General features: G+C 40.1%; 1 protein-coding gene across 1 annotated transcript; it reads right to left on the bottom strand.

Annotated features, from left to right (window-relative positions):
* Nucleotides 1-2,371: 2,371 nt before the first annotated feature.
* Nucleotides 2,372-18,270, bottom strand: ctsc (cathepsin C). Its single transcript, XM_066699281.1, has 7 exons — nucleotides 17,950-18,270; nucleotides 17,280-17,425; nucleotides 16,196-16,359; nucleotides 15,504-15,659; nucleotides 15,054-15,172; nucleotides 4,805-4,936; nucleotides 2,372-3,462 (listed from the first exon to the last, which is right to left on the bottom strand). Exons 1-7 carry the CDS (start codon nucleotides 18,107-18,109, stop codon nucleotides 2,960-2,962), a joined length of 1,380 nt encoding a protein of 459 aa, XP_066555378.1. The 5' UTR covers nucleotides 18,110-18,270; the 3' UTR covers nucleotides 2,372-2,959.
* Nucleotides 18,271-27,598: the final 9,328 nt, after the last annotated feature.

Genomic DNA, 27,598 nt, shown 5'->3' with positions numbered 1-27,598 from the left:
TGGAGAATCAAAAAGTTACAAACACCACGATCCTCAAAAATGCCTCCAAAATTGATTTTGATGTTTTGCAGGAGCAATTGAAGTAAAAAGCCAGATCCACAAGCATAAAATTGGACCTTCTATCCTGCAGCTGAAAATATTTCCAAGCAAACACTTACAGAGAGAGGAAAAATATATCTGTGAGCTGTGAACCCTGTTTCTGAATCTTATAAACATAATATTGCTTCAGGAGATTTGGCAAACTCTAATCGGGCTTTGATGGATGGAGTTTAATGCATTTAAATTTGGCTTGAACTTGCTTGGCTGAAGGAACAATGACTTGGCCTTGTGGATGAGGCACAGAACCCCCCCACGCCGCGGGAAACCCAGGAGAGACGAGACGAGACGCAAAGCAACAAATGCTGGGAAAGGAGTGATTGAGCCCTGTGTATTTACACATGCTGTGGACAGGATAGGGTCCCACCCATCATGAAATTCTGTTTACAGCTCCAATTTGGATAGATGTCATTGTGTGCATTTTATGAATGATTGACCCCAGATAATTTTTTTGTACATTTCCTTTTTTTCATAGGCTGTTCCACTTTAACATCCTGAGCAAAGCTCACTGATTATACACTCACCTAAAGGATTATTAGGAACACCATACTAATACTGTGTTTGACCCCCTTTCGCCTTCAGAACTGCCTTAATTCTACGTGGCATTGATTCAACAAGGTGCTGAAAGCATTCTTTAGAAATGTTGGCCCATATTGATAGGATAGCATCTTGCAGTTGATGGAGATTTGTGGGATGCACATCCAGGGCACGAAGCTCCCGTTCCACCACATCCCAAAGATGCTCTATTGGGTTGAGATCTGGTGACTGTGGGGGCCAGTTTAGTACAGTGAACTCATTGTCATGTTCAAGAAACCAATTTGAAATGATTCGACCTTTGTGACATGGTGCATTATCCTGCTGGAAGTAGCCATCAGAGGATGGGTACATGGTGGTCATAAAGGGATGGACATGGTCAGAAACAATGCTCAGGTAGGCCGTGGCATTTAAACGATGCCCAATTGGCACTAAGGGGCCTAAAGTGTGTCAAGAAAACATCCCCCACACCATTACACCACCACCACCAGCCTGCACAGTGGTAACAAGGCATGATGGATCCATGTTCTCATTCTGTTTACGCCAAATTCTGACTCTACCATCTGAATGTCTCAACAGAAATCGAGACTCATCAGACCAGGCAACATTTTTCCAGTCTTCAACTGTCCAATTTTGGTGAGCTTGAGCAAATTGTAGCCTCTTTTTCCTATTTGTAGTGGAGATGAGTGGTACCCGGTGGGGTCTTCTGCTGTTGTAGCCCATCCGCCTCAAGGTTGTACGTGTTGTGGCTTCACAAATGCTTTGCTGCATACCTCGGTTGTAACGAGTGGTTATTTCAGTCAAAGTTGCTCTTCTATCAGCTTGAATCAGTCGGCCCATTCTCCTCTGACCTCTAGCATCAACAAGGCATTTTCGCCCACAGGACTGCCGCATACTGGATGTTTTTCCCTTTTCACACCATTCTTTGTAAACCCTAGAAATGGTTGTGCGTGAAAATCCCAGTAACTGAGCAGATTGTGAAATACTCAGACCGGCCCGTCTGGCACCAACAACCATGCCACGCTCAAAATTGCTTAAATCATCTTTCTTTCCCATTCAGACATTCAGTTTGGAGTTCAGGAGATTGTCTTGACCAGGACCACACCCCTAAATGCATTGAAGCAACTGCCATGTGATTGGTTGGTTAGATAATTGCATTAATGAGAAATTGAACAGGTTTTCCTAATAATCCTTTAGGTGAGTGTATATATAAAAAAGTAACTTGGCTTTTACCTCATCATTAGTCTTGAAGTGCCTCAGGCTCTAATCTTTTTCAAAGGTGGTCTTTCTCAAACCCTAGATACCATCTAGGGTTACCTATTAAATGCTACAGTGCCAATACTAGAGACAGTGCAATCAAGAAAATAGTCAGTTTTGATATAAAGTGTAAAATACAGCCTGAAAGGTCTGGAATGATGGAGTGCAAACAGAACGGATTCACACACCGTGGGATTGACCAAACCCCCTATAACTCTGCTGTCACCGTGGTACAAATATAAGCCTTCTTTTGGAAAAGTGTTGTCCAAAGACAGAGAGGCCAGAGTTTAGGGGTGCCTCAGAAGTGCACAGAAACCACTGGGAACCTAGGAAATCAATTGATGAATAATGGCTCTTGGCCAAAAGCATGCAATGAGATCCATCGTTTCTATTCAATGTGTTAAAGTTCCTCCTTTCAGTCAACAAAACACTGAATTCTGTTTTTGTACCCGAGTCTAACCAATGTTAAATAACCAAACAGATATTTAAGCAGCAGCTTTATTTGATAAAAAATATAAAAGACTCAATCAGCAAACCATTTTAAAATCAATGAACAATGAATTTAAAAAATTGTCCCTTTCCCCCACTCATGAAATTTCAAATTCCAAAAGGTACAGCTAAGCTATCAAAAATGTAATCAAGGCTCACCTATGCCAGCGGTTTTCCCTTTAGAAAATGCACTTCATTGCCAGTGCAATTGGTAAATGATCTGTGCTACCTTTGCAATCCCATGAATTTGGCAAAATGATGATGTGCTGATGTTAGTGATAAAGCATTCAATTGTATATTGACTTTGCACACAATTTTGCCTTTCAAAAAATTATGTATACCAATGATATGAATTCAGAAAATCAAAAACCTGTTATACAGTTTATAACAAATCGTAGAAGGTGATTGTATGGTATTCCATAAAAAAACATTAAATATTTTAATTTTGGCACACTATTTAAAATGTTTTATAAAACTTCTCCAAGCTGATTGCACTATGCCGTTTAAAAATGTGTGTGTGAGGAATCATATATAGGGATTGCATCGGTTATTTGACAAAGAAGCCATATGCTACCTATAGCACCTACAGCTTCACAATTGGAGTGGCGGCCACAGCTATGCTTTCAATGGCACACTCATCCGATCCTCTGCGGATCCTGAAGTAGCCGTCCTCCCCCCACCCTGAGCCCCAGCTGTTTTTCACGATCCAGTACTTCTCGCCCGAATTTGGGTCGCTCCCATAGCCCACTAGCAGCACGGCGTGGTTTGTCAGCTCAAACGGGTTAAACTCATCCCTCAGGCCCGTGTGGTGATAAATCCCTCCACTGTAAGTCATGAAGTCTGGATATACTTCGAAGGCCACTCCCATGGGGCCATATTTAACTAGCTCAAGCTTCATCACAGCCTCATTGCACGCCCCATAGAAGCCACCAACATAGTGGTAGTCGGAGGTATAGTAGTGGATGCAGCCTTCCTTCATCGTGCACGGAGAATCGCTCCCGATGTACGGGAAGCAGCTCTCCTCCACCACCCCGAAGTCCTGGATGTATTTTCCAGCAATTAGGTAAGGGAATCCTCCATCACACCCTGTAAGGATTGGACTCCGTTACTGGTGACACCAACATTAAGGGGAGAAGCAGAATAAAGCAAAGAAACAAAAAGACTAATGGACAGAAGGGATTTAGGCTTTGAAACAGAAAAACAAAATACTACACTGGCTATACATAAGATATGAACTTAAACATTTTCAAAATATTAAGATTTGACATTGTAACAAAAGTCATATCTCGTCTTAGAACAATTTTGCAAGAAAGTAAACAATAGACCGCTCTCAGTTCAACCTTGATCAAAATACTTTGTATGGTTTTGTCTTTATTGATGTGTCTTTTTTATAGGCCTAACTTGCAGAGAAAACTATTTGCCTTTGTTTCTAACTGGTTAACAGTTGCTGACCTGCTGATATCTGTTGCATTGATCCCCTTTGCTGTGTTAAAACTAGAGTTCTGTTCAGACAACCTATGTAACGGGTCTGATTAGATCAGAGAAGATTCAAAGGCGATGGATTGCTCAGACTAGTGGCAACTTAAGACAGTGGACCAAACCTTGTAAGATAAGAATTGGAAAGGAAGTTACTGAAATAAATAGAAGCACATCTCTGGATATTTTAAATAAATAAATACAACTAGATACAATATATTTGTAAAAAATCACTTGTAATGAATTATAGTACATAGCCCTCATGGTAATTGCAGTGAAACCAGAATCACCAGTTATCCAAGGCATCTAAAGTAAAGGACAGTATTTTTGTTCTAAAAACGAAAGTGGAAAAAGAGCTATTTCCATTTGGTAGCAAGTCTTGTGTTTATGTAGGCATTTAGTCAAGGGTTGATAACAGAGAAATGAATAGCTAAATGTAGAGTGAAGGGGTTCTCAAGTTCTTGGACTGAATTTGTTGAGTCTCGAACAGATTTAGAGGGGATTTGATAGATTGATTCTAAAGCCAGAGAAGCATTGGCAAAGTCAAAGTAAAGGACTACTTCAGGCTCAAAAACAATACAAAGACTAGAGCTATCAGAGTAGAGACAAGAGCAAATGTGTTTAAGACTGAAATCAGGAGGCTGGGACATCTGAACAAACTACATACAGCCATGTTGTGTTTTAAGACATGCCGGGTTCTTTCAAGAGAATGTTCTGGAATCAACCAGCAACTAATAACCAAACAAGATGGAAAAATAAGAAAAAAAAAAAAAAAAACTAGAAACATTTTTTTATATATATAAAAGAATAACATTGGAGGAATTAAAAAGATAAGATGTCCTCTATACATTTGAGAGGTATAAAAGCATTTTGATTAAATTGAGACTGGTGACCCAGGAAATTACAATCTGTGTTTTGCTTCCCAGGAATGTATGAGATTTAAAAATAGTACCTTGAGAGTATTCACTGCAGGAAACCACTTGCTGAGGGCTGAATATGGGCTGCTGCGTGTTGTTGGTCATGATGCGAACACGAGACTCCAGCATACCCATCGAGGCAAAGGAATAACAACTGCCACACGATGCTGAGGAGAGAGGGGAGAATGAGAGATGAGAAATCAAAATCAACTAAACACCTGGAATTCGGATATGGAAATTGAGAAGCACAATCTTTCAAAATCATCATTTCAAAAGTACTTGGATATATTTGGGCTTCATTTGCCGCTCCAGGCACTTGGGAATATCAAATGAATAACAGTTCTCGAGACGTCAGTAGTAAAAGGAGGCTAGAGCTCGATTAGTATGCCCTCCATATAGCTCCAGCTTACACTAATAAATCTGCTTTCACCCTGTGTGGGAACATACCGAGTGTTCATTGTGGGGGTCTGTCACACCACCCCGCCCTGATAAGCCCCTCTCCAGCCCTGAGAAGATACACACGTGTCATTGCACTCTCTGCTCAGCAGGGGGCATAAATAAACTGCCGCCGTGCATTCAGTGTGGCGTCTGCTCCAATTTAAATTCCAGAGGAGAACCACAGAATGAGATAAGCAATTAACCTTCAATGGCTGAACCAGTTTGACTGTGGATTTACAGGTCCTAGAGGTTTCTAAGATAGCTTTTCTTGTCACTTGTATTGCAGCTTTATTTCACACAAGAATTAAACGTGGCTGCATCACCTCTGCATTGTTTACAAATGCATTCTGTTAAGCACTTGATTGCAGCCGAGGCATTTAGAGACTGACAGCCGTGGATAAATCACAGTCTAATTGTATAAAAAATGTACATATATTCAATGTTTTGAGGAGAAAGTGGATGGTCAGATGTGCATCAGTCTTTTTAAAAGGTGGCTAATAAAGCCTTTTGAATGCAAACCAAGAAATTAGGTATATTATACTGTCAAGAGAAGAATATGTTCCATATCAGTTTAATGCTGCTCAGTCAGAATGATTTGCTACAACAGCATGTGTTGACACACTGAGAAGGCGAGAGTGGTCTACCTGCTGTGAGGACTGCTGTAAGTGTATCATATACAGAGCATTTAGGTTATGTAGGTTAGACTGGCTAGAGTATTTTTTTAAAGCCAAATAAATGATTCAAAGTGTAAACTGTACACCAACCAAAAGTCCAACCAATCAGGGTCTTTTAAACTGTTTATTTCAGCACAGTTCATCCCTGTGAATGTCGACACATGGAGAATAATTTAAAATGTTACTCAGAAGTGTATCCTGAAACAATGTCTTCATATGATTCAATGACAAATTATATAAATAAGTGCATAATGTGTCAAATACATGCTTAATGAAGGCATTTATTAGGGACAATACATCTCTCTAATTACATTGCACATGTTATGAAATGTTACCAAGAAACAAAAACACACAATTTTCAACTGCACATTAGGAGGAAAGTTATAGTCTTCAATTAAAAGCTTAACTCAAGGTCTTCACACAATTTATGCTTGTGGAGCTAAAAATAAATGAAAAAAATCATAAACAAACCAATGAATAAATAAAAATCAAGTTGATGTTGCTGTCAAAACAGTCAGTACCTGGAAAAGCTCAATTCAAATGAGATGTATTTAATTGCTTCCAGAAAATGTTGTATAGCTTTCAATGTATCCACCCACATACAAAATGGTTATCTCCCTGTAAAACCATTGAGAATCACTGGTGGATCCATAACCATTACAGAGTTTCTACTAATTCAAATCAATATAGTCCACAGACAGCTCAATTTTACAACTTCTTAATTTGAAAAACAAATAAAATAAACAATGCCACAGAACCACATTACCAGATGAACACAACAAAAAACTGCTTGAATAGAATTGCATTATATAACCCTCTCCCGCTTTTAAATGCTACCCACATGTAAAAATGTCTCTGCCGGTTCCCATAACAACCTGGAGACCAGTTTTAAGTGCTACACTGATGAAATAACGCTAAACTCAATCCAAAGTCAAACTTCACAAAGATGGATAAGACAGACCATTACAATGGCTCTGAAAACTAAACCCCAGAGTCTCAGTCTCATGCTAGCTCTTTTTGAATGTCTCAGGTGCTGAACAGTTTGTTCGTCTTGCCCTGCCGAATAAGCCCGTTTCTGTACCATAGCGCTGACAAATTTACAGGTCTGCATCAAAAAGTCTTGGTTGTTATTTACTGTACCAAAATAAATTATGGGTTTCTCTTCAGGAAGAAGAGAAAATATATGCAATTAGAGCAAAGTCTTCCCTGCCAACTGCGCAGTTGGCTTTTGATAAGCAGCCAAATTGAGTCAAGCCAAGGCCAAGGACCGGCCCCCTCCCCACAGCTGCCCCCACATCGCCCTCTATTGTCAAGCCTTGCACAGAGCAAAGAACCTGATTTAGATTAATAAAAACATGTTGTTTTCAGCAGGTCAGTTTTTTAGAAACAAGTATGCAGTTCTTGAGTGGACTTTAGACACCTTAAAACATACTGTTCACTGGTCTAAGTGATTGGAGATTAACAGTTATAGATTTTTAACAGTATTGGCAATGCCTGATGCAAACCTAGGAATACGTTTCTGGATTCCTCTCATTTTAATCAGATTTTTAATAAAAAATATCTAATAGCAACAACAATAATGAACAGTAATATTTAGAGGTGCTACTAAGTTCCTGCATTTTAAAATGTAATAGTAATGGTAACTTTAGTCAACTTCTAAGTCCAGCCCTAGTGTACATTTATAACGTGCACCGCTAAATAAAATATCACTGTTCAAATGCCAAGTGTTAAAATATGACATCAGCAATACAGTATCAAGAGATCTTCTCCAGCACGAGGGGTTCAGTAAATAAAAAGCTGTCTGGATCAAAGTGCTGGAAATGAATAGATAAGAAATGCCAAGGCTGCCTTCTTGTGCATTAGGCCTTGCTGTCAATGTGTAGCTTAAGTCTATATTGAAAGAAAACAATAGGTTGCGAATGCAACCCTGGTTATCTGAAAAAGGAAGCACTGCCCAAGGGAGAGGGGTTTCTGTGCACTTCCGTAGGAACAAGATCAAAATGTCACTATCAAAGCTGCCATTGGCCCCTGCGCTCGTCACTCAGAACAAGCCCCTTCCCATTTCCTGTTCTATAAAACGTGACGTCAGCGCAGGTTCATTCTCTTTTGCCGGGAGCTAGGACTCCCGCACGACCTTGTAACCCTTGGGCAGTGCTTCCTTTTTCAGATAACCGGGGTTGCATTCACAACCTATCGTTATCTTTCAAGTCGGAAGCACTGCCCAAGGGGGACAGGTTACTGTATAACAAAACCGTCGCAAGGGAGGAGGCAGCGAGCTGATAAGGGAGCCTGCCCCAAGGCGACTGCTAGGGGGCATCAGCAACAACTCCAGACAGGAGCCACAGAAGCCCCTTGGGGCCAACCTGGGCTGTCCAGGAGAGAGGACCGCAATCAGCATATACAAAGCTGGGATGCAGCTCTTACGCCCTGCGCTTACAATAGCAAGTCTGGCTGCTCTACTAGTGCGTCTAGGAGGGAAGCCGTATGTCTATTTGTACAATATATGGCACAGGCAATCAAGCAACTTGTGCGCCCTCCACACATTAACGTGGCAGTGAACCCCTGATCCTGCAGGAGTGGGGCCACAGACCCACTGAATAACACACAGCTGGCCAGTCAACTAAGTAGCCACAGCTGGACATAACAGTATATACAGCGTGGTAGCAGGAACATTCATGCTGCCTCTGCGCAGGGATGTCCACAATCCAATATGAGAGGCGCTGCTTTGAAAGCACCTGGCCCCGTGTCCATGCTCCATAACACACAAACAGTTGGTCCAAGTGCGTTCCAAATAGCACCTGTGGGCAGGGTAGAGCAGGTGAAGCCGACTCTCTTGCTCCGAAGAGAAGGGAGGAGGATGAAAAGCCATCAACTCAATAGGCCTGTTGACATGTTATGGAGACCGCACTTTTGTGAGGAACGCAGGGTTAGGCCGTAGGGTGACCCTGGAACCATCCGCCGGAAAACGGACACACGATGGGTGTACGGACAGGGCCTGTAACTCGCTTACACGTTTTGCAGAGGTGATTGCCAGCAAAAACGCAGTCTTAAGTGACAATAGCTTCAGCTAAGCCGAGTTCAGTGGCTTAAATGGGGCTTGGGAAAGTCCGTCCAGCACTACATCAAAGCGCCATGCGGGCAGTGTAGGGGTGGGAGGAGGCCGTAGCCGTCAAGCTCCCTTCAGAAATTGCACAACCAGGAAATGAGACCCAAGGGGCTTGACATCTATCCGGACATGACATGCAGAGATGGCCGCCAGATACACATTGAGCATGGACGGGGACTTGCCCTGGTCCAACAGCTCGTGTAACAATTGTTACATGACCCTAATGGGGGACCCTAACCGTCTTGGTACCAGGTGCTAAACATACGACAGCGGTAGGAATACTGCAACCTCATAGAGGGAGCTCTTGCTGACTGAATAGTAGCTACTACCACGTCTGACAGACCCCAGGCAATCAAACGCTCCCTCTCAAGGGCCAGGCCCAAATTGGGGTGCCCTGCACCTGGGACAACAAGTCTGCTCTCACTGGGAGCTGCCAAGGCTCTCTGTTGAGGAGGATGATCAGGTCTGCAAACAAGAATCTGTGAGGCAACTGTGGGGCTATCAGCAGAACTGTCGCTCGTTCTCTCCTGACCTTCTCCCGGACCACCGGGAGTAGGGGGAACGATGGGAAAGCGTAAAGGAGGTGAAAGGATGGGAAAGCGTGGCTTGGAGCAGAGCCGTAGCTGCGCCCACAGCAGACGGCGTCCTAGACAGTACAGTCTGCGCAACCAGAGACCTCCTTGCCTGTTGATATAAGCAACCACCGCTGTGTTATCTGTCCAAACCAGCACGTCTATCCCGTAGGACTGGCATGAAATGACACAGTACGAGGAGCACTGATTATAACTCCAGGACATTGATATGGAGGACCCGTGCGGGCTCCGCTCACCTACCTCGGACGCCACTTCTGTCGCAGACTGCTCCCCAACCTTGTTTGGAGGCGTCTGTCATCATCACCACTCGGTGGCAGACTGGTCCCAGTGGCAGACCAAGGGTCAAATTGTAAGGGCTCCACCATCAAAGGAGCACCTTCCAGCACACCGGAGTGACTGTGACTTGGCGTGCTTAATCGTGGTGAGGATGAATCTGTGAAGATCCGAACCACCACTGCAGCGTCCTCAGTCAGAGGAGGCCAAGGGGGAGGGTCTGTGATGCTGCCGCTAAGAGGCCCAGCAGCCTCTGGCAAGGGGACACCCTGACGCAAGCTTTCCGTCAGACAAGGGAGAGACATGTGTATGGAGACAACTCTCTCTAGCGCCGGCGCATAATGGAAGACGTGGACCCCCTGGCAAACACAACGTCCACGCATTTGGAAAAAGTGCATGGGGCTAGCAACAGGCCGAAGGGGAGAACAGCAAACTCAAACGCTCAGTAAAGCAGAGGAACTTCCTGTGTACCTGCGCAATAGGGATGTGAAAGTAAGCGACTTTCAGATCCACTGTAATGAACCAGTCACCGGGCTTGATGGCCTGGGACATGGTGCGCAGGTTGAGCGTGCTGAAGCGCAACACCCTTAGGCAGCGGTTAAGGAGTCTCCAATCCAAGATGGGGTGGAAACCACCATTTTCCTTGGGTACTAGGAAGCGTGGGGATTAGAATCCCCCATGTTGCCCCACTGGGGGCGCTTCGCAAATTGCTCGCTTCTCCAGGAGAAGAGCCACACAATGCAACGGGTCCCTCGCTCTGTTATAATGAACTGTTATAGTTTGGAGTTGCTGGGAGGTGCATGGGTGGGCCAGAGACTGCTGGATCACCAGCCGTCCTCCTGACGCATGCCATGCCGGACTGCCAACTGCCAGGGGCCAGGACGCAAGGCCTGGGTTCTGGCATAGGCCTCCACCACCTGAACCTGGGTGGGGGTCGTTGCCAGACAGTCCCAGGTGGCTCTCAGGAGTTCCAGCAGCAGCAGGAGGGCCCTTATGGGCTGCTGCGGCCGGTGTTCCCTCTCAAACCTTCATTCCCGTGGCCTGTTTGCACCAGGGGGCACACAACAACTGAAATGCCACCGCGACAAGTGGAGCGCCTAGCAAGCTCGCTGCTGTAAGTGCGTCTCCACTCAGCAACGTTTATGTACTCAGGGGCACTGCAACACCAACCAGATGCAACCTTGTTGTTGCTGGAGAGAACACTGTATATTCCAAACACCAGGTGCTGGATACAAGCACCGCGTTGGCCTGTAGGCTTAACCACACCGTGTCCGTCAGGGTTTCTGGGAACACCAGGTGACACGGGGTACGGGGTACGGGGGGCCGAGGGTAGTAGGCCACCAGCTGAAGTGGAGCCCAACAGAGCTCATTCCCAGCAAGCTGAGAGAGCGAGATCTCCAACAGCCATAGCTGCGTGCTGTAGTGTGGGCGCAAGCCGGCAGAGGAGCACCGACACTTAGGCTGCCTCAGATTTTACTGCCGCTGCTAGCACTCCTGCTGTGGAGGAAAAAGCCCTGTGGACAAAAAGACAAACGCAGCAAGCACTCAAATAATATATGGCACTATATCAACACAATTATTCTCCGCAGCCAAAGCTCTGGTGTGCAGACGGACAGGATGGAAATTAGCTATAAATATAGAGACAGATGTAGCGCAACGGTGGTGAACAACACTATTAGTGAAGCCAGCCAACCGAAATACACTGTTTTTAAGGTCTAATGCAACACACAGACAGCTCACGTTCTCGGGTCCAGCGAAATGGCAAAAGAGGACGAACCTGCGCAGACGTCACTTTTTATAGAACAGGAAGTGGGAAGGGACCTGTTCTGAGTGACGAGTGCAGGGGCCAATGGCAGCTTTGATAGAGTGACATTTCAGGGTTTTTCCTGGCTCAGAACAGGCCTTTGGGGGGTGACTACGCATGACAGTAAGCATGATCGGTCCGCGTACAGTAAAGGCAATTAGTTACCTTATGACAGAAATCTATGCATTTTCTTATTTCTGCAGAGGTCACATCCTGCTTCAGAGCATTTCATCCTCCTCTTTTTATTAATTAAATAAAAGGATCTGACAAGGCCATGGTTGTATATTAGACTACCAACAACTGGAATAAATATATACAAGTAAAAAAGAATACTAAACAGGGAAACAGAAATCCAAACATCTTGCTTTGAATATTGTCACTTTAGGCATTACATAGATGCATGCTATTCTTTACAAGAGCTCCTGTCTATGTTGATGCAGTAACTCATCCCAGCCAGTACACTGCCATGGTGTTTTATTCTAGCACTGTCAGTGGCTATCATAGTGCTGTAAACAGACTCGGCATCTATGATTTGTTTCTGAAGGGTAAGGCGTTTTATTTTTTGTGTCACATTGCATTTTTCTACTTTGTATTTGGTTTTCTTGCTGTAGTGCGTATTTCTGCTTTGTCTGTGATTGCGTCTATTCTGCCTTCCCTATGTGCAGTCTGTGAGCTCTCATACAAACACACAGCTCAGCGCATCATTGGAAAGCTACAGCCCTGCCCTGTAAGAGAATGACAGATCCGCTGGCCAATGAGGGACAGGATTTGGGTAACGGCATGGAATGCGGACCCCCTCTCCCCTCTGGGCCGTCACCAAAAAAAACACATGCATTTCTTAAAGGGCCGGTATCTCAGCACTGCTTATACGGAAATGGCCGTAACTAGGCTCATTCGAAAGCTACAGACCTGCAGTTTTCGGGAGTGGCAGCGTTGATCACCTATGGGAGACAGAATTAGAGTAATATGACATAGAATGCTCATCCCTCCCCTCGGACGATTTGCAAAGGGTGGACCTTAAACACATTCGGAGAGGATTTGAAATGATATATATTTTTTTTAAATTCTTATCATTTTGGTGCTGGTGATTTTCCTTTGGCGCTCACTAAAACCTCTTTGGGGGCACCAAAAATTCCTCTATGGAGGAAAAACCCTGCACTTTTAATCGGCTACGGAAGTGCGCAGAAACCCCTGCCCCTTGGGCAGTGCTTCTGACTTGAAAGAAAACACCTCTCGACAAGTTGCAAAACAAACACAAACATGGGAAACGCTTAGGAAAGTCTGCCACATAACTCACCCTACAGGAATTATATCCTTAAAAAGTATTGAAGTTTAGCATACGTCTAGTTTTAATATAGGAAGTCTTGAATGGAAATGTAATTAATTTCCCGGCATGCAAACCTGGTGGATGCACAATGCTGGGGAATGTAGTGTGTTCAGATGCATCTCTCAAGTTTGTTACAATGGACTAGGTTTTCTACAAAAAGAATCTAGTCATTTTTATATCTAGTTCCCTTCTAGATTCTGAGACCTAAATGTTGCCATTGAGATACTTTTGATTAAATTCCTGTCTGAAGCAGCTACTTTATGGGGGGGGGCAGACAAAACCAAATAAAAACACTGGTTCAAATAAACAAACATGTGGGCACCATAAAAAGTAGACACAAAAAACCCAACTGTACTGAAAAAGGCCTCATATTTAGTAATATACATCACACAAATTGGTTTAAAGTGCCACTCTTCACACTGACTTAATGTACTAGTGTTGGATAATTTATTACAGCATGTATTACAGTTCTCTAGATACATGGGAGAGAGGAAATCCATTTGAATGTACTGGTTGCTGCCAAGTAGTTTTTGTATTTAACCGTTTGGTGAATGTAAAACAATTATACTGCAACAGAAAAACACTTCCTGTATTGTCTCTAGTAATTCTCACATGACGAAAGTCTTCCGAGTAAATTATTTGGAACAGTGTTTCTCAACACTTGCTCAAGAACCAATCAAATCTTTGGCAAGACCTTAGTGGATTACAACATAATAAGGATAAAACTAACCAGCATTAAAATACATGCCTAAATAACCCAGTATACCATATCAGAAACATTTAACCGGCTTCATTTATCCTAATTTATCAGGCCTCAGTACTGACCTATGTCACGCTGGGTTCCTAAGGCCTAACAATAACCTCATGTTTGCCTTTGCATGCTTGAATTTGATGGTTGATGTTTTTTTTATTTTAAAAGTTAGCTTAGCATCATATTTGCCATTTGAAAACTGCATTCATTTATCAAATTAAATCAAATCAAATATCAATTACAATTAAGTGAAACAAACTGCCTAACGTTAGAGTATTGAACAAATTAATGTATACTATGTAATATGGTATGATCTATAAATCATAATGAAAAGTGAGTGATATGGGAAACTAGGGTTACCATCTCTGGTGAAATAGGATCTGGGAGGGTTTTTGTCTCTCTTTAAAAACATTTTACCTTTACCTTAATGTTTAAATGTACTTGATTAATAATACCGTCTCATTTTATCAATAAAGTAATATTACTTATAATAATACAACCCCGAATAAGAGGTATGAATTTCTACATTACACTGCATGAATATCACACTCCTAAATCATGAGGGGGGAAAAAACTAAAACTTATAAGCTAGCTAAATATTAATATAGCATTAGTCTCCTAGCCTAAGTCCATTTCATCCACATTCTTAAAAAAAAATGTCAAGGCTATATATTGTACTTACATTTATTACAGTGTTTTTCATCATCTATTCAACCTTCCAGCTAATGAAAGTAGACTAAACTCAAGCAGGTTGTTTGGGGCAAAACACAACCAGACAAACATGTCTTGAAGTGCTGTCGCATAATGGGAGGCCGCAATTTAAGAGAGAAAGGGATTCAAAGGAGGCCGTATTCTGCTGAAACATCATAAAGCTCTCTTCCTGTCATTAAAGGTGCACGATTTACATAAGCAGCCCAAGACAAGAGTACTGGAGAAAGGCTGGAGGAGATTACAAAAAGAAGAAAGGTGAAAATCTGTTGCTTTCTTATTTAAAAGAAAACCCGGGGGGAGGGGTTGTAAATAGCGATTATGAATTAACTAGTCTTTGAAGTGGGGGGACATGTACCACCCTTAAATTGTAATTTTGGGACAATTGACACTCTCTCAATCTAGGGGGTGATCCTACAAAACCTGTACCGTGTCTCACTGAAGCCTATGGGAGATCAGATCAGAACAGAGGTGGCTTTTGTTCCACTCTTAGCTCGGTGATGCAGAATTACCAGCACTGGACAAAGAGGAGTATAAAAGACTGATGCACACAGTGCTCAACTGTAGTATGGCAGTAGTCATGATAACCTCAACAATTCTGCAACAGTACCTTGGTTACGGACAGGGCTGACATAGTTGACGCCATTAACGTTTCTCCAGTCCCACGACTCCGGCAACCCGGCAGCAAACTTGGCTACTTCCTCTGTGACAGGAGCTGGCCGGAGGCGCCTGCGGGGACACAAGGGAAAAGGCACAGGCGATTCGAAGTCAAAGTTGAAAGCAAAATTGAGAACATGATATTAACGATAATCAGGATTTCAGTGTCAAAATAGCCACTGCAAACATGCTCGTTTATCACTCAATGATCTGCTGCACCTGCAAAAGAGACACAATTAGATTCCTCTGAAGCCCCACAGTTGGTGACATTTTCCAGATTTACAATAAAAACGTACACCTGGTTCACAGGACTCAACTTCTACTTTATCATGAGCCAGACAGCATGGCAGAGCATGGCATGAATATAGTAATTGATATTGAACCTGGTCAAGGTTTTACTCACCTTGGGATGCGTGAGCCACGGCCTCCAGATCTTCTGATCAGCTCTTCGTTGGTAAGCATTTCGTGCTCACTGTAGTGGGTGGCGGTCCACGATTTCTGCACAGCATTGATGGCTTTCACAAAATCTGGATTGTGTTTGTAGGGTTGCTGAAACAGCCTTTAGGAGGAAGAAAATAAGAAAATGAATCAAACTGAAATTATATTGTGTAATAGATGAATACATTTTGAACCAATATTTCAGCTGTATAGTGCTACCTAATAAGATGGACAAAAGAAACTATAGAATGGATCCAATCAGATGAAAAAAGACCTAGAACACAACCAACTAAAAGACTGGAAGATGAAATCATACACTGTCCAGGCGTGACATGGAAAAGAGAAGCTGTAGATTGAAGCAAGTGGAAACATCTTGGAGATCCAAAAAGACTTGCAGCAGCAATTGCTGAGTTGACAGGTCTGAATACTTACGCAACCAACATGTTTCAGTTTTTTTTTTTTTTTTTAGTTTTTGCTCAAATTTACTGTAACTTACCTTCCCATTAACAGTCTTCATTTTGAACATTCAAGTTTTTGAATAAAATATGAAGTTGAAAAAAAAGTTTATGCATCAGTTTGTAACTTCACAAAACAGGACACCATAGGAAGGGTCTGAATACTTATGCAACATCTGACCGCTTTCACTACTATACTTACAGCATTTGCTTGACAGAAGGTGTGTAGCTCACAGAGGGCTTGAGTGGAGCAGAAGACACCTTCTTTCCTACAAAACAGGCCCAATTGTGTCCCAGGACGTCATGCACCCACCCCGGGAGGGTCTGGTCACAGTAACTCGTCACTTTCCCCCCTTCATCCGTGTACTTTGTGAAAGGGAACATTTAATGTATTTTTATCCTTAAAAATAGCAAGGTTAGGGCTTAGAATCACTTTTTATTCATAAATATACATTAAAACACTGGAACGGTTACATAACTTTTAGTTCCTCTTTACAGAATACACAAAAATGTGATGTTAAAAATAACACATCAGGCTGGGTGGCTTTAGTGTAAAAGAAATTGGTTCAGTTTCCTCAATTTGTTGCATGTATTGTTAATATGGACTAAATACAGATGCAGGGCTTTTCCCTGGCAGAATCCAATTAAAATATAGACATTTGCAGTTTCCTATAGTACCTTGTGGACAATGCACATGTGTGCATTTGCTTACTTTATATAAAGGATTATTAAACCGAGCATTTATTTTATTTTTACATTTTATATACTTTAGATGACAGGGACAGGTCCTTCTGTGTACTGCAATTAAACCAAAGAGTAAAAGTGCCAGATTATATCTGATGACACTATTAAAAAAGTTGCAACATTTTTATGAGTGGAGTGACAAGTTAAAATGAAGCCCAGATCAGCTGACAGGAAGTCATTGGCCTGAGTATCATTCATATCATCAAACTTATCTTTGAGAGAGATTCCCAGCAAGATATTTGCTTTTGCGGTCCAGTGTACTTATGAAAGCTCAGCAAGTCTTACTTGAAGGGCTACAACCCAAGATACGGCCATGTAGGGACTGATGAAGCTGACTCAAGTCTTCAAAAATATAGTTGTAAATTAAATGATGTGAAGAGGCTCTGACTATAAATAGCTCAACACTAATCACAGAACAATGCTCACATGGGCTGCTGATCCGTGGCCATGTTTGAGTTGGACAGGCTATGTTATCCTTTTGCTTATTGCACGTACAGTATTGCATTTCAGGGAAAACAAGAAACCTGAGTTACACCACCAACCTTGAAAAATGCAAACCACTTGTAGTCTGCCAGCACCACCTCAAATCCCTGGTTGTAAATCAAAGTGAAGAAGCCAGTGTTTCCCAGCTCATCTGAGGCCACATCTAACTTCTCCAGGCGGACAGTCACAGTTTTTACTGCAGGTCCTAAAGCAAGCAAAGCAGGCACACACAATTGTATCACCCCCTGTGTTTAACATCCCCTCCCCCAGATACCACAGACTTCCGAATAAGGCCCAGACAAGAGGACATGAGAAACTGAGTGAGCTAGTCAACTCTTAAATGTCAAAAGATTAAACTATGATTTCAAATAATGTTAAGGATGCACTATTGCCATGCCATTTATCTCTAGGCCATAACTTTATCAAAAGGGACAGAGAAAATATACCCTCCCTCCCTCTCTCTCTCTCTCTCTCTCTCTCCCCACACAAAGATAATTCTTAATTCTTTATAATCTTAAGCTTTTTATATGACATGCAAGGCGTCCTAAGTGCTTGTATGCTGTCCAACACACCTACTCTTCATCTAAAGCTAAGGTTTTAGCACTGTTTTAAACAACATAACCCTTTAAAACAAACAAACCCTTCCAGTTTCATGCATTTCACTTCCACCTCCTCTCTCCACCCAGACATAAAAGGATCTAGATATTCTGGGGGTCTAGTTCTACCTACCCATTTTGGTGCAGTTTATTTTCTGATCCTGGCCACCTTTGGACACTTGAAACATCCAGGTCCCCACTAAGTCCTCATACGAGCAGTTGGCAGGAATGTCGCCCAGGCTGCTGCTCACCCCGAGGAGCAGGATGCCCAGCAGCGCCACGGTGAGCTGCATTTTGAGTTTCTCTGGTGTTAAACGAGTTGTGCACTTCAATCAAGCACGTCTAGGGAGCAACAGAAATCATGAGACGCAGGCCACTTTGCACCTAAAGAAACCTCAAAATGAAACTGGGCTCCATCTGCCCTGCGCCTGAGCAATAAGAAACTTTCCCCGAGTCATGTGACCGCAGCGCCCACATGATCAGTCACATCCCCCGACCAGGAAGTGTCTGTGCAGCGCGGCGGGATCACACGAGTTGTTTTCCAAAATGTTTTGCCTCATCAGCACAATAATTAATAATAACAGTAATGAACACAATACTGATTCAGTTTAACGGTACACAAATCTGCATTGTTTAATGAATAGGCTGGTGAAAACATGATTAGAAACGCACAATTGTAATGTGGTTGTTGGCTACCATTCACAATAAATGAATAAGCACATTTTAGAGTACCAAATATTATATACACATTCATGTATTCAGCTGAAAGGTAAAGCCATGATTCAAATAAATACTCAGTGTATTTGTTTTATTGTGTTATTATTATTATAACAGTATTCTGTTGTACTGGTGAGCAAATTGTATTAGTGATAATGTCAGAAAAAACTAAATGTTTGACTTCCTGTCATGTGTTAAAGCATAGCTGTGAATAGTAGTCAGATGCCCTGTCTACCATGTAGGACAAGATAAGAAACAAGATATACACATTTTACTCATCTGTTTAAATCAATATAGTTCTACTGTCCCAATTGTTAAATGCTAGAAGCAGTACTATTGTTTTTAAATGGCATCTAATGAATAAAAATACTATTCGACAGGTTGTCAGGGTGCTTGAGCTAGACGCACTTGTAGAAGAGGAAGAGGCTGTAAGTGCAGTCATTTGCTCCTCTCATGCTGCCCAAGAGTGCAGTCTTAGTAACCAGTGGTCTGATTTGAGTCACAGCACTGTGAGCACAGGCGTGTCAGCACTTTCCGAAGTGGTGAATCATTCCCTAGGGTGAAAAGTACCCCAACAACTCAAACAATTGTGATTAAAGAACTAATATTTGTTTTAAAGGACTTTGTAACCCCAGAAAAGGTAATCGAGATTATAGATTAGCCTCGCTGACATTCATAAACGTGATTTCATGTTGCTTACATTTCCGAATAGAAGTAAGTATTTCACAGAAGCTATATGTCATTTTCCAGCTCTGTATCATTCAAAGCACCATTTACCTTTTGACATTTCAACAGACCAAATATAGCTGCCATTAACAGCTGGAAATGGCTGTGCAGAATGCTTACATGGTTTAAGATTTGTAGCAATTCCACATTGAATAACTTATTTATTTATTTTTGGTAAAGTTATGCATACGAAAGACTGTACAAAATACCAAAATTCTAAATTACTAAGCTTTAATTGACACACATTGGTAAAAAGCTAAAACTAATTGCAGGTATCTGATGTTGAGTTCTGACACTGAAGAACTTGATTAAATAAACTAAGATAAACGCTGAGAAATCAATGTACTTAATGACCTCTGCTGTGATAATATTAATAAAATAAATGCATTAGAACAAATCAATTAAACATTTTAGGTTTTACTTGGAAAAAGACATATGCAGGTTGAATAATTCAGCAATTCCCTCCAATTAAAGTCTCTCTCATCGATGCAGTACAGATGCAGAAGAAGCTAAATGAAGAAAAGAATGCTCTTGTTTTGTCTTTTAATACTTTTGGTTTTTCAAGTCAGAATAAACATATTCAGCACATATATTTAAAAAAATGAACAGAATCCACAAATGTCAAGAGGGTCCTTGGGTTTCAGGTGTAGAAATGAGCACAGACAAAAACAAGAAAGGCATTTGTTCTCACAAAAGCAGGCAGGGGACAATTAACCTTTCCTGTTTGCTGTCTCGGAAAGCCAGCCTCTGTTGTTTACTCTGAAACTCACATTACAAAAGGCTTTCTCAAGATCCCCTTCAAAGCATTCCAAAATATGAAAATGTAATGTCTCCTTGAGGAAAACATCTGAATGACTTATTTTTATTAGTATTCTGCCCTTGAACAAAATATTGAAATGTATTACTTTGACATTAAGACCTTCTGACAGTAAGAGTTACGTTGATGGAATAATTCTGAGTGACAACAGGTAATAAACTTGCATAATGCTCCATCTGTAGCACCCTTTCTCTAATCACAGAGTAATTACTTCCACTAAAGAACATTTTGCCTACAGAATCCTAATCAGAAATTAGGCAAGTACAGGTGTGGGTGTGGGTTAATTTGCATTTCATTAAAGTATGTAACGCCACAGTTTCACAGTCACAAGATTTTAGTATCTCTGTGTATCTGCTTTCCTTCAGGAGATTGATAAAGGGTAGTGCAATTGAACAATGAACCACTTCATTAAATAATCTGGCCTTTCAATTATTTAAAAATGTATGGATATTATTGAAATATTTTCCTTAAATGTCATCTATATATGGTGTTGCACTGTTTTATGTCTTATGCAAAATGCACTATGTTGTTCCACATTTCAATCTTCACAACACACACACAAGCACACACAATGAAGAAATATTAAAAGCAGTCAAACATATCTGCCAAAAGCAAATTCCACATTCTAAGCTTGTTTTGTTTGCCGTAGGCCTTCCTTCATCCACCCAATGGAAAGCTGTCACCAAGTGCTGGATTTTGAATTTGAAATTGGCAGGCCAGTGGAAATGTTGATTTCTGCCAGGCCGATATTGTTTTCCCTCATACTGCATTCATTCTGTCCTTCACGTTTCAATAGTAGGTTATATTTTACTGATCAAGTTTCTTGTTTTGACTGGGTGCCAGCGACACTGAGTTGTTATATTACTACTGCAAGTCACAGCATGTTGCATGCTTCCTTATCATATTGCAGAGACGCATTCACTACTAGACCTGTTTTTATCACCTGCATTGTTTACAAATACTTATTCAACTGCAGTTTATTTATACATAAGAAACATAAAAAAGCTTACAAATGAAAGGAGGCCTTTCAACCCACCATGCTCATTTGGTGTCCAAGGAACAAGTCCAGTCTATTTTTGAATGTTCCCAAATGTTCAGCTTCAACCACATCGCTGGGGAGTTTGTTCCAGATTGTGTCTACTCTCTATGTGAAGAAGTGTCTCCAATTTCCATTTGTGTCCCCAGGTGCGTGTGTCCCTGCTGATCTGGAAAAGCTCCTCTGGTTTGATGTTTGATGCCTTTCATGATTTTGAAGACTTGAATCAAGTTCCCACATAGTCTCCTCTGTTCCAGGGTGAAAAGGTTCAGTTCCTCTCAGTAGGACATTCCCTTCAGACCTGGAATAAGTCTGGTTGCAACATAGACTGAACATTTGAACATGCTATAATGAAACTGATACTTACATAATCCATCACTGGCTTGGAGTCTATATGAGTTTTATTTTTAGTCAGACTATATAGTCCTGGCACTCATGCACTTCACTAACTATTAAATGTCTCAGTGTTTCGATATAATCTTCTTTTTAACTTATTACTTTCACTGACTTTCTTTGTTTATCATAATTCGCTAACTCTGCTTTACTTGTCTGTCTCTTTGAACAGTGTCCCGCTTACTGCTCTGACGTGGCAGGAAGCGCGAACAGCTCATTGACAGACTTATTTGTCATTCTCTGTATATTTCAGGAATATGCAATGCAAGATTCTTGGTGGGGAGGTTTTCACCACTCATTGGATCTCTGTAAAATCTCTATAACAATAACGTAGGAGACTGAAGAAGAATGAAACCCAAAGATAAGGGGTCTCCATCAAACATCACATCCTGAAAAAATGCAGCTCGGCATCACTCAGATCTCATGAAACCAACTATTTACATGCAGTAAATGTTTTGGAATATCCTGTGTGACAAGTGACTGCTGTCATTTATTTAAATCAGTGCATATATTCATGACCAAGTGGTACCTTTCTGATAGTAGCATATTCAGTTGATTTTTCTTGAAGTGTAAATATAGTCGGCTCCGATGAAAGTCTGCTCCTCATCAGATGCATTTATGCAGTGCCAAAATAATAAAAAATAAATAAAGCTGTGGCCGATTCAATGCCCACTTCAGTTCTTCCTCTAATCATCTTTTCAATGTGGAAAATAATTACGTACCAAAATAAGTGTGGACCTGTGCACCATGAATTTGTAATTAATAAAGCGTGGGAGCACTCTGTTTTATCATAGAGCCTCCATATGGAAATTCACTCTCTGCTTTGCCAGGTGAGTTTTTCATGTTAAATGCACTTCAGCAAAACAACTTATCAAAACCATAATTGTTACTATCCTGAGACAAAAAAGTATCGCTCCCCCATCTTCACAATGGAATGTTTTACCACCGAACAGCAGACATCAAGCTGTAATAAAGCTGCTAGATCTCCCACTCAAAACATATGACCTCTTCAGCACTACTGCGAGTCAGTCGCTGTTCTGGTTATATCACTCTACAGAGAGGGTAAAGTGCAATAAGCATCAAAGGCTGCTTACAACAAAATAGAAATGAAACCAAGCAATTTTCGTATTGATGTGTTCCCTGGTGCTTTCCAGATATCTGATTTATTTAATGTCTCTTTCCTACAGCAGCCAAGTAAAGAATGTGGCCTTATTCAATCTGGGTAAAATTATCTGTTACACGGTTGTATAATGCAGCAAATGACTCTAGACAGAGAATACTGATTATACATTTACCACACACAGCACACCAACTGCAACTGCCTGGAGATGGTTGCCCCCTGATGATTCTGCTCACGTCTGGCTCAAGGAGAGCAATGTTAGTTTAGGAACTTTGCTTTGTGATAGACCTTTGTTCCCAGGTCAAACCAATTGCTTACTTGCACAAAGTGTATCGTCAATATTTGTTTCTGAAATGTTTTTTTGGTCAATACTTTGCTTAGGTGGTACAGTAACAGAAATGGCACGCAGACACTAGATACACAAAAGAGGTTAAAAGGTGCAAATAATACTGCCTGAAAACCATAAGCTCACTTCCTGTGAATTATTGATTTTGCAGCCAGAATACTGATCTGTTTGTATTTGTCTACAAAACTGTCCTCAGTTCCTCCTTTTTTAATGTATTTCATTATTTAGTTTTATGAAACAACCAGATACATTTGCATGCATATTGTCTCATCCTCGCTCCTTATTAAAAACGGTTTCCCTGATGTAAATAGGATGGAAATGCAATCAAGCTTTGGAGAAGGTAATTTTAATACAGTTTCCAATTTATAATTATTTTTAATTTATACAAAAAGCATACGTTATGGCTCCTAACAAAACATAAAACTTGTTTTAAACTTAATTAGTTGTAAGGTATTTATGATTGCCAATACTGAAATATATTAAATATATTAATATATTTAATAAAATATTAATAATGGCCTTTGCTAAGTGGAAAAAACAGATACTAAATGATGAGTACGATTTTTGGATTCCTACCTTTCTTCATGGAATATGTGTGGAAGGAGTCGGGGGAGTAGAAGACAGGATGAAACAGACTTTGACAAATGGGCAGCTTTCACTACGGCCATCCATCAAATAACCAGGCTTATGATGTTTAAGAAACATTTGACGAAATGTAGAGCTGTACTGTAGGTGAGTATGTTTTAAACTCCAAAACAATAGCCATTCTGGTCTGTATAGTAATGCTTTTGGGCAACAACATAAACTGACATTAGTATAAATCAGTCTTTTCATAACAGTAGTCAGGATTACATCACAGTCTTCCATGGGCACAAGGAGTGGACATGGGAGTGTCATTTGTACGCACTCTGTGTTGAGGACACTTCAGAGCATCCTAAATACAGGCAGCTGATCAGGATTTGAACCCTGCCTTTCGCTCTTTTTGATCCAAGGAGATGCTTTGATCCCCACATCAGGGTGGCTGGTGAAACAGTTCTGCTTTCATCATTGAAATTCTGTTTTGTTAAGAGGTATTGTGGATGAAGCTTTATGGCTAGAGTGTGTTACAACTACTGACAAAAAGGGAGTGAAGTTAGTCATATTTTGCTAATGTGTGGGAAACTACTGACCATTTATAATCTATACCTGGTTATTGTTCAGGCATATGACATTTTATATAATAATGCAAACAACTTACATACAGCTTATCAGTTACCATTAAAAGTTAGTATCAGCAACATTTGGATTAATGTCAATATATAATTATTGGCAAAAATAAAAATATTACTTTCCTCTATCCTAAAGGTACTCTTGGTGCGTGTAAATATAGAGTTCAACCTGCAGACTAGGTAGACCAAGAAAAACTGTAAATATTCATGAATTAATGACTTTTAAAACTTTAATGTATTTATGACTTCTACCACTGTGTACGAAGATAGCAGAGTACTACATTTACATTTACGTCTTATCTGAAAGTATGCCATTGGCCAGTTAATAGGGAACAGAAAATCTCAACCCCATTGTCTGTTCTTCAAGATCCTCAAAAGCTGAAACTGAAACTCCTCTGGCCACCTGACCAAAACCATCAAACACATTACACTGTGAAAACTTTTCAGCATATGAGAAAGCAGTGGTCTGCATTTTTATTTGTTTAACAACAACAAAAATAATAATCACTCATGCATCAGCAACAGTGTTATAATTCTCAGATTTACAGCGTAAGAAGGCTTAAGCTTTTTTAATTCCCCTAAATTCCCATTACAGCATTAATTAAGTATGTACACTTTAAGGGTTTTAATTTAGTTCAATACCTGCCAGAGCAGAAAGTTACAAAGCACTTTGCTTGCATCAGCAGGCTTCTCCATTTGCAGAATGCAATTGCTCAGTGCTTCCTTATCAAAGGATGAAAATGGAAGTGCCCGAAAAGGGTAGTGATTCCCATTCAGATAAACCCTCTCAGACTGAAACAAGTAACACTTTAATTTATTTTGAAACTGATAATATTTGTTTAGTGCTTGTGGCTAAGAGGTTTTGCAGCTCAAATGTGAGTTTAACTCCAAAATGCTGCAAGACACTGTTACCAAAACCAGGGCAGTTTCTGTAGGTGAAGTAAATGGACAGCTCCCCCTGCATCATCAAAAGTACCTGTCCAGGGTTTCCCAACCCCCACTTCTCATATATTATATGAGATTTGCCCTTATAAAACAAAGCAATGTCAAGGATAATGGCTGTGTGTCAGAAAAGAGAGACATGGGCTTTTCATGCAAAATAGACAATAAGGGGAGTGTAGCCGACACAGCATGTGAAGGTAAAATTCAATCCAAACCTGCATCAGAAGAAGAAGGTAACATAAAGTCAATCAACAACAAAACAAATAAATAAATATGCAACTGAAAGCTTTTATTGTGTTCCGAAAATGCATTTTAAAGATACCAGAGTGTTCATTAGTTAAAGATTTCATTCATTCTACAACAAAACTTCAATGATAAATAGGCTCACTGCTCTCCACAAGGACTGTGCTGTCCAAATAATGTCTTGCTGATTTTAAACTGTTTGACCTTCAAGCTGTTGACATTTATGTTTGATTTTTGTTTAGCAGATCTAAGCAATGAATAGCTGTAGTTCACTGCTGGAACATGGAAGTGTCTGGAAACTCAATATAATGATGTAAAAGAGGACTTTATCCAAAAACAGAACATTTCTCACTAATGCAATGTAACAATGGCAATTAACAAATCAAATCTTTGATCTATCCACGAATTTCACTATTTCAAACCTGTACCATTTCAAGATTATATTTGTAAATTAGTGACATCTGTGAATAAATTAAACTGTGATAGTGTACAGGTTTATAATTTGCACTTTGGAGGTAGGTGGGTAACCTGTAGATAAAATTCAGTAAATAAAAAAAAACAACAGATATATTATTACAGGTTTTTAATGTTCAAAAAGTACTCTGCAGTACATTAACACAATGGTTCTTCAACATGGTTAAAAAACTCAAAAACAGTGAAATATGTTTCTAAAGAGCTGGAATTTTCTAATTTCTTACATTTACAAAGCTGAATGAAACTATTAAAAATGTCAACAAATAGTAATAAAAATCAATTCCCGTGTCACGTCAATAGTATCATATTACATTCTATATTTCTGTAGTCAGAAAAGCAGCAGAAAACTGAATAAGAACACATTTCACAAAAAAACAAACATTGAAAACAGTTATCAAAGGTAAGTAACAAAAAAAAATGTAAGCACTTAGATAAATCCATAAAGATTAATTAGAATTGGCACCGATTTATATGGGATTATTTATTATACATGAAATTGTCTCCCTTCAAAAGATTAATTCAATGTTTCTTTTTTGGAATCAAATAAAGCCTCCATACCATTCTGCTTGACACACTCCAATCACATTTTTAATATACATTTGGGACCCTATTTTTGATGTTATGATGAGTATATAATAAACTGATATTAGAAACAAATATTGCTGCTATTAACATATTGACTTCTCCCAATTGAAAAGATCATAAAATGTATTTGTTGGAAATTATTTAAACTGCAGATCTATTATTAAAATGATGTGAAAAGCAGTAATAGAAAACAGTATCTAAGCAGGTTCAAGCTAACTCCTCGACTTGCTAACTCCTTGTACCTTTTTACATTTTTGTGTTGCAACATAGATGATAAACAGTTACGTACATGTAGTCTTCAGACAACATTATACTAATAACCTAAATATGTTGAATACATTAATTTTACTGTTATATGTTTTAAAAACAGAATTCAAAGACAAAAACCTCTAATATGTTCAAATATGACTGCAAAGACATTTCCAGCTCTGAACAATGAACATGCCAAAAAATATCTTCATACAATAACATCGTAAAGGAGATAGTTTGTAGCCATCTGTACAAAAATAGTTCCACATTTCCAAAAACTCAAATTCCGCACTACACGAAACCTAACAAAATATTTTTCTAAACTCTCTTTTGTCATATAATTCCTAATAGAAATGGACATTACTTCACAAACTATCATGAAAAGGGATTTTAGCCCTTTGGATGATAAGATTGTTTCTGTGCAACAAACCACCAGACTTTTCTTAGGAAAAGAAGCAGTCATGTGCATCTCATTAAGTCACATACAAGAATAGGGTCCAAGTATTATTATTATTATTATTATTATTATTATTATTATTATTATTATTATTATTATTATTATTATTACTATTGTCATTGTTTTGATTTTACCAAATTTACTACCTTTCTCCTGTTTAGTTATGCTAATTGCCTTTTTAAAATACAAGGAAATATGCCAAGCAATATGCACAGCCTTTAAACAATAATGATTTCTACTTTACATCTGATAACAACATCGTTATCTTCGTATCAAAGTATCACAGTATCAAAAAATACATTATGTAAAATGCCAGAAAAAAGTGGAATTTGTTGAAAGTTCATAACAGTTATGGTTTTATGTCCATAGAGTACAAGTTTATATTTTATTTTTTATTTTTTCTGTCCTTGACAGTTGAACATAATAATAAACTGCAACTGTAAGCACGTTTATGTGACATGTGAGAAAC

The sequence above is a fragment of the Amia ocellicauda genome, chromosome 3 (genome assembly GCF_036373705.1).
Source record: "Amia ocellicauda isolate fAmiCal2 chromosome 3, fAmiCal2.hap1, whole genome shotgun sequence".
NCBI lineage: Eukaryota > Metazoa > Chordata > Actinopteri > Amiiformes > Amiidae > Amia > Amia ocellicauda.
This window is presented reverse-complemented; position numbering and strand designations above follow the sequence as displayed.

What these genes read in the sequence shown, in the direction of transcription:
- ctsc (XM_066699281.1), bottom strand. Translation starts at nt 18,109, where the DNA reads ATGCAGCTCACCGTGGCGCTGCTGGGCATCCTGCTCCTCGGGGTGAGC. An exon ending in CGTGGCTCACGCATCCCAAG is followed by an intron (nt 15,173 to 15,503) that starts GTGAGTAAAACC and finishes GTGTCCCCGCAG; the next exon opens with GCGCCTCCGGCCAGCTCCTG. An exon ending in CAGCCCTGTCCGTAACCAAG is followed by an intron (nt 4,937 to 15,053) that starts GTACTGTTGCAG and finishes CTCTCTCCTCAG; the next exon opens with CATCGTGTGGCAGTTGTTAT.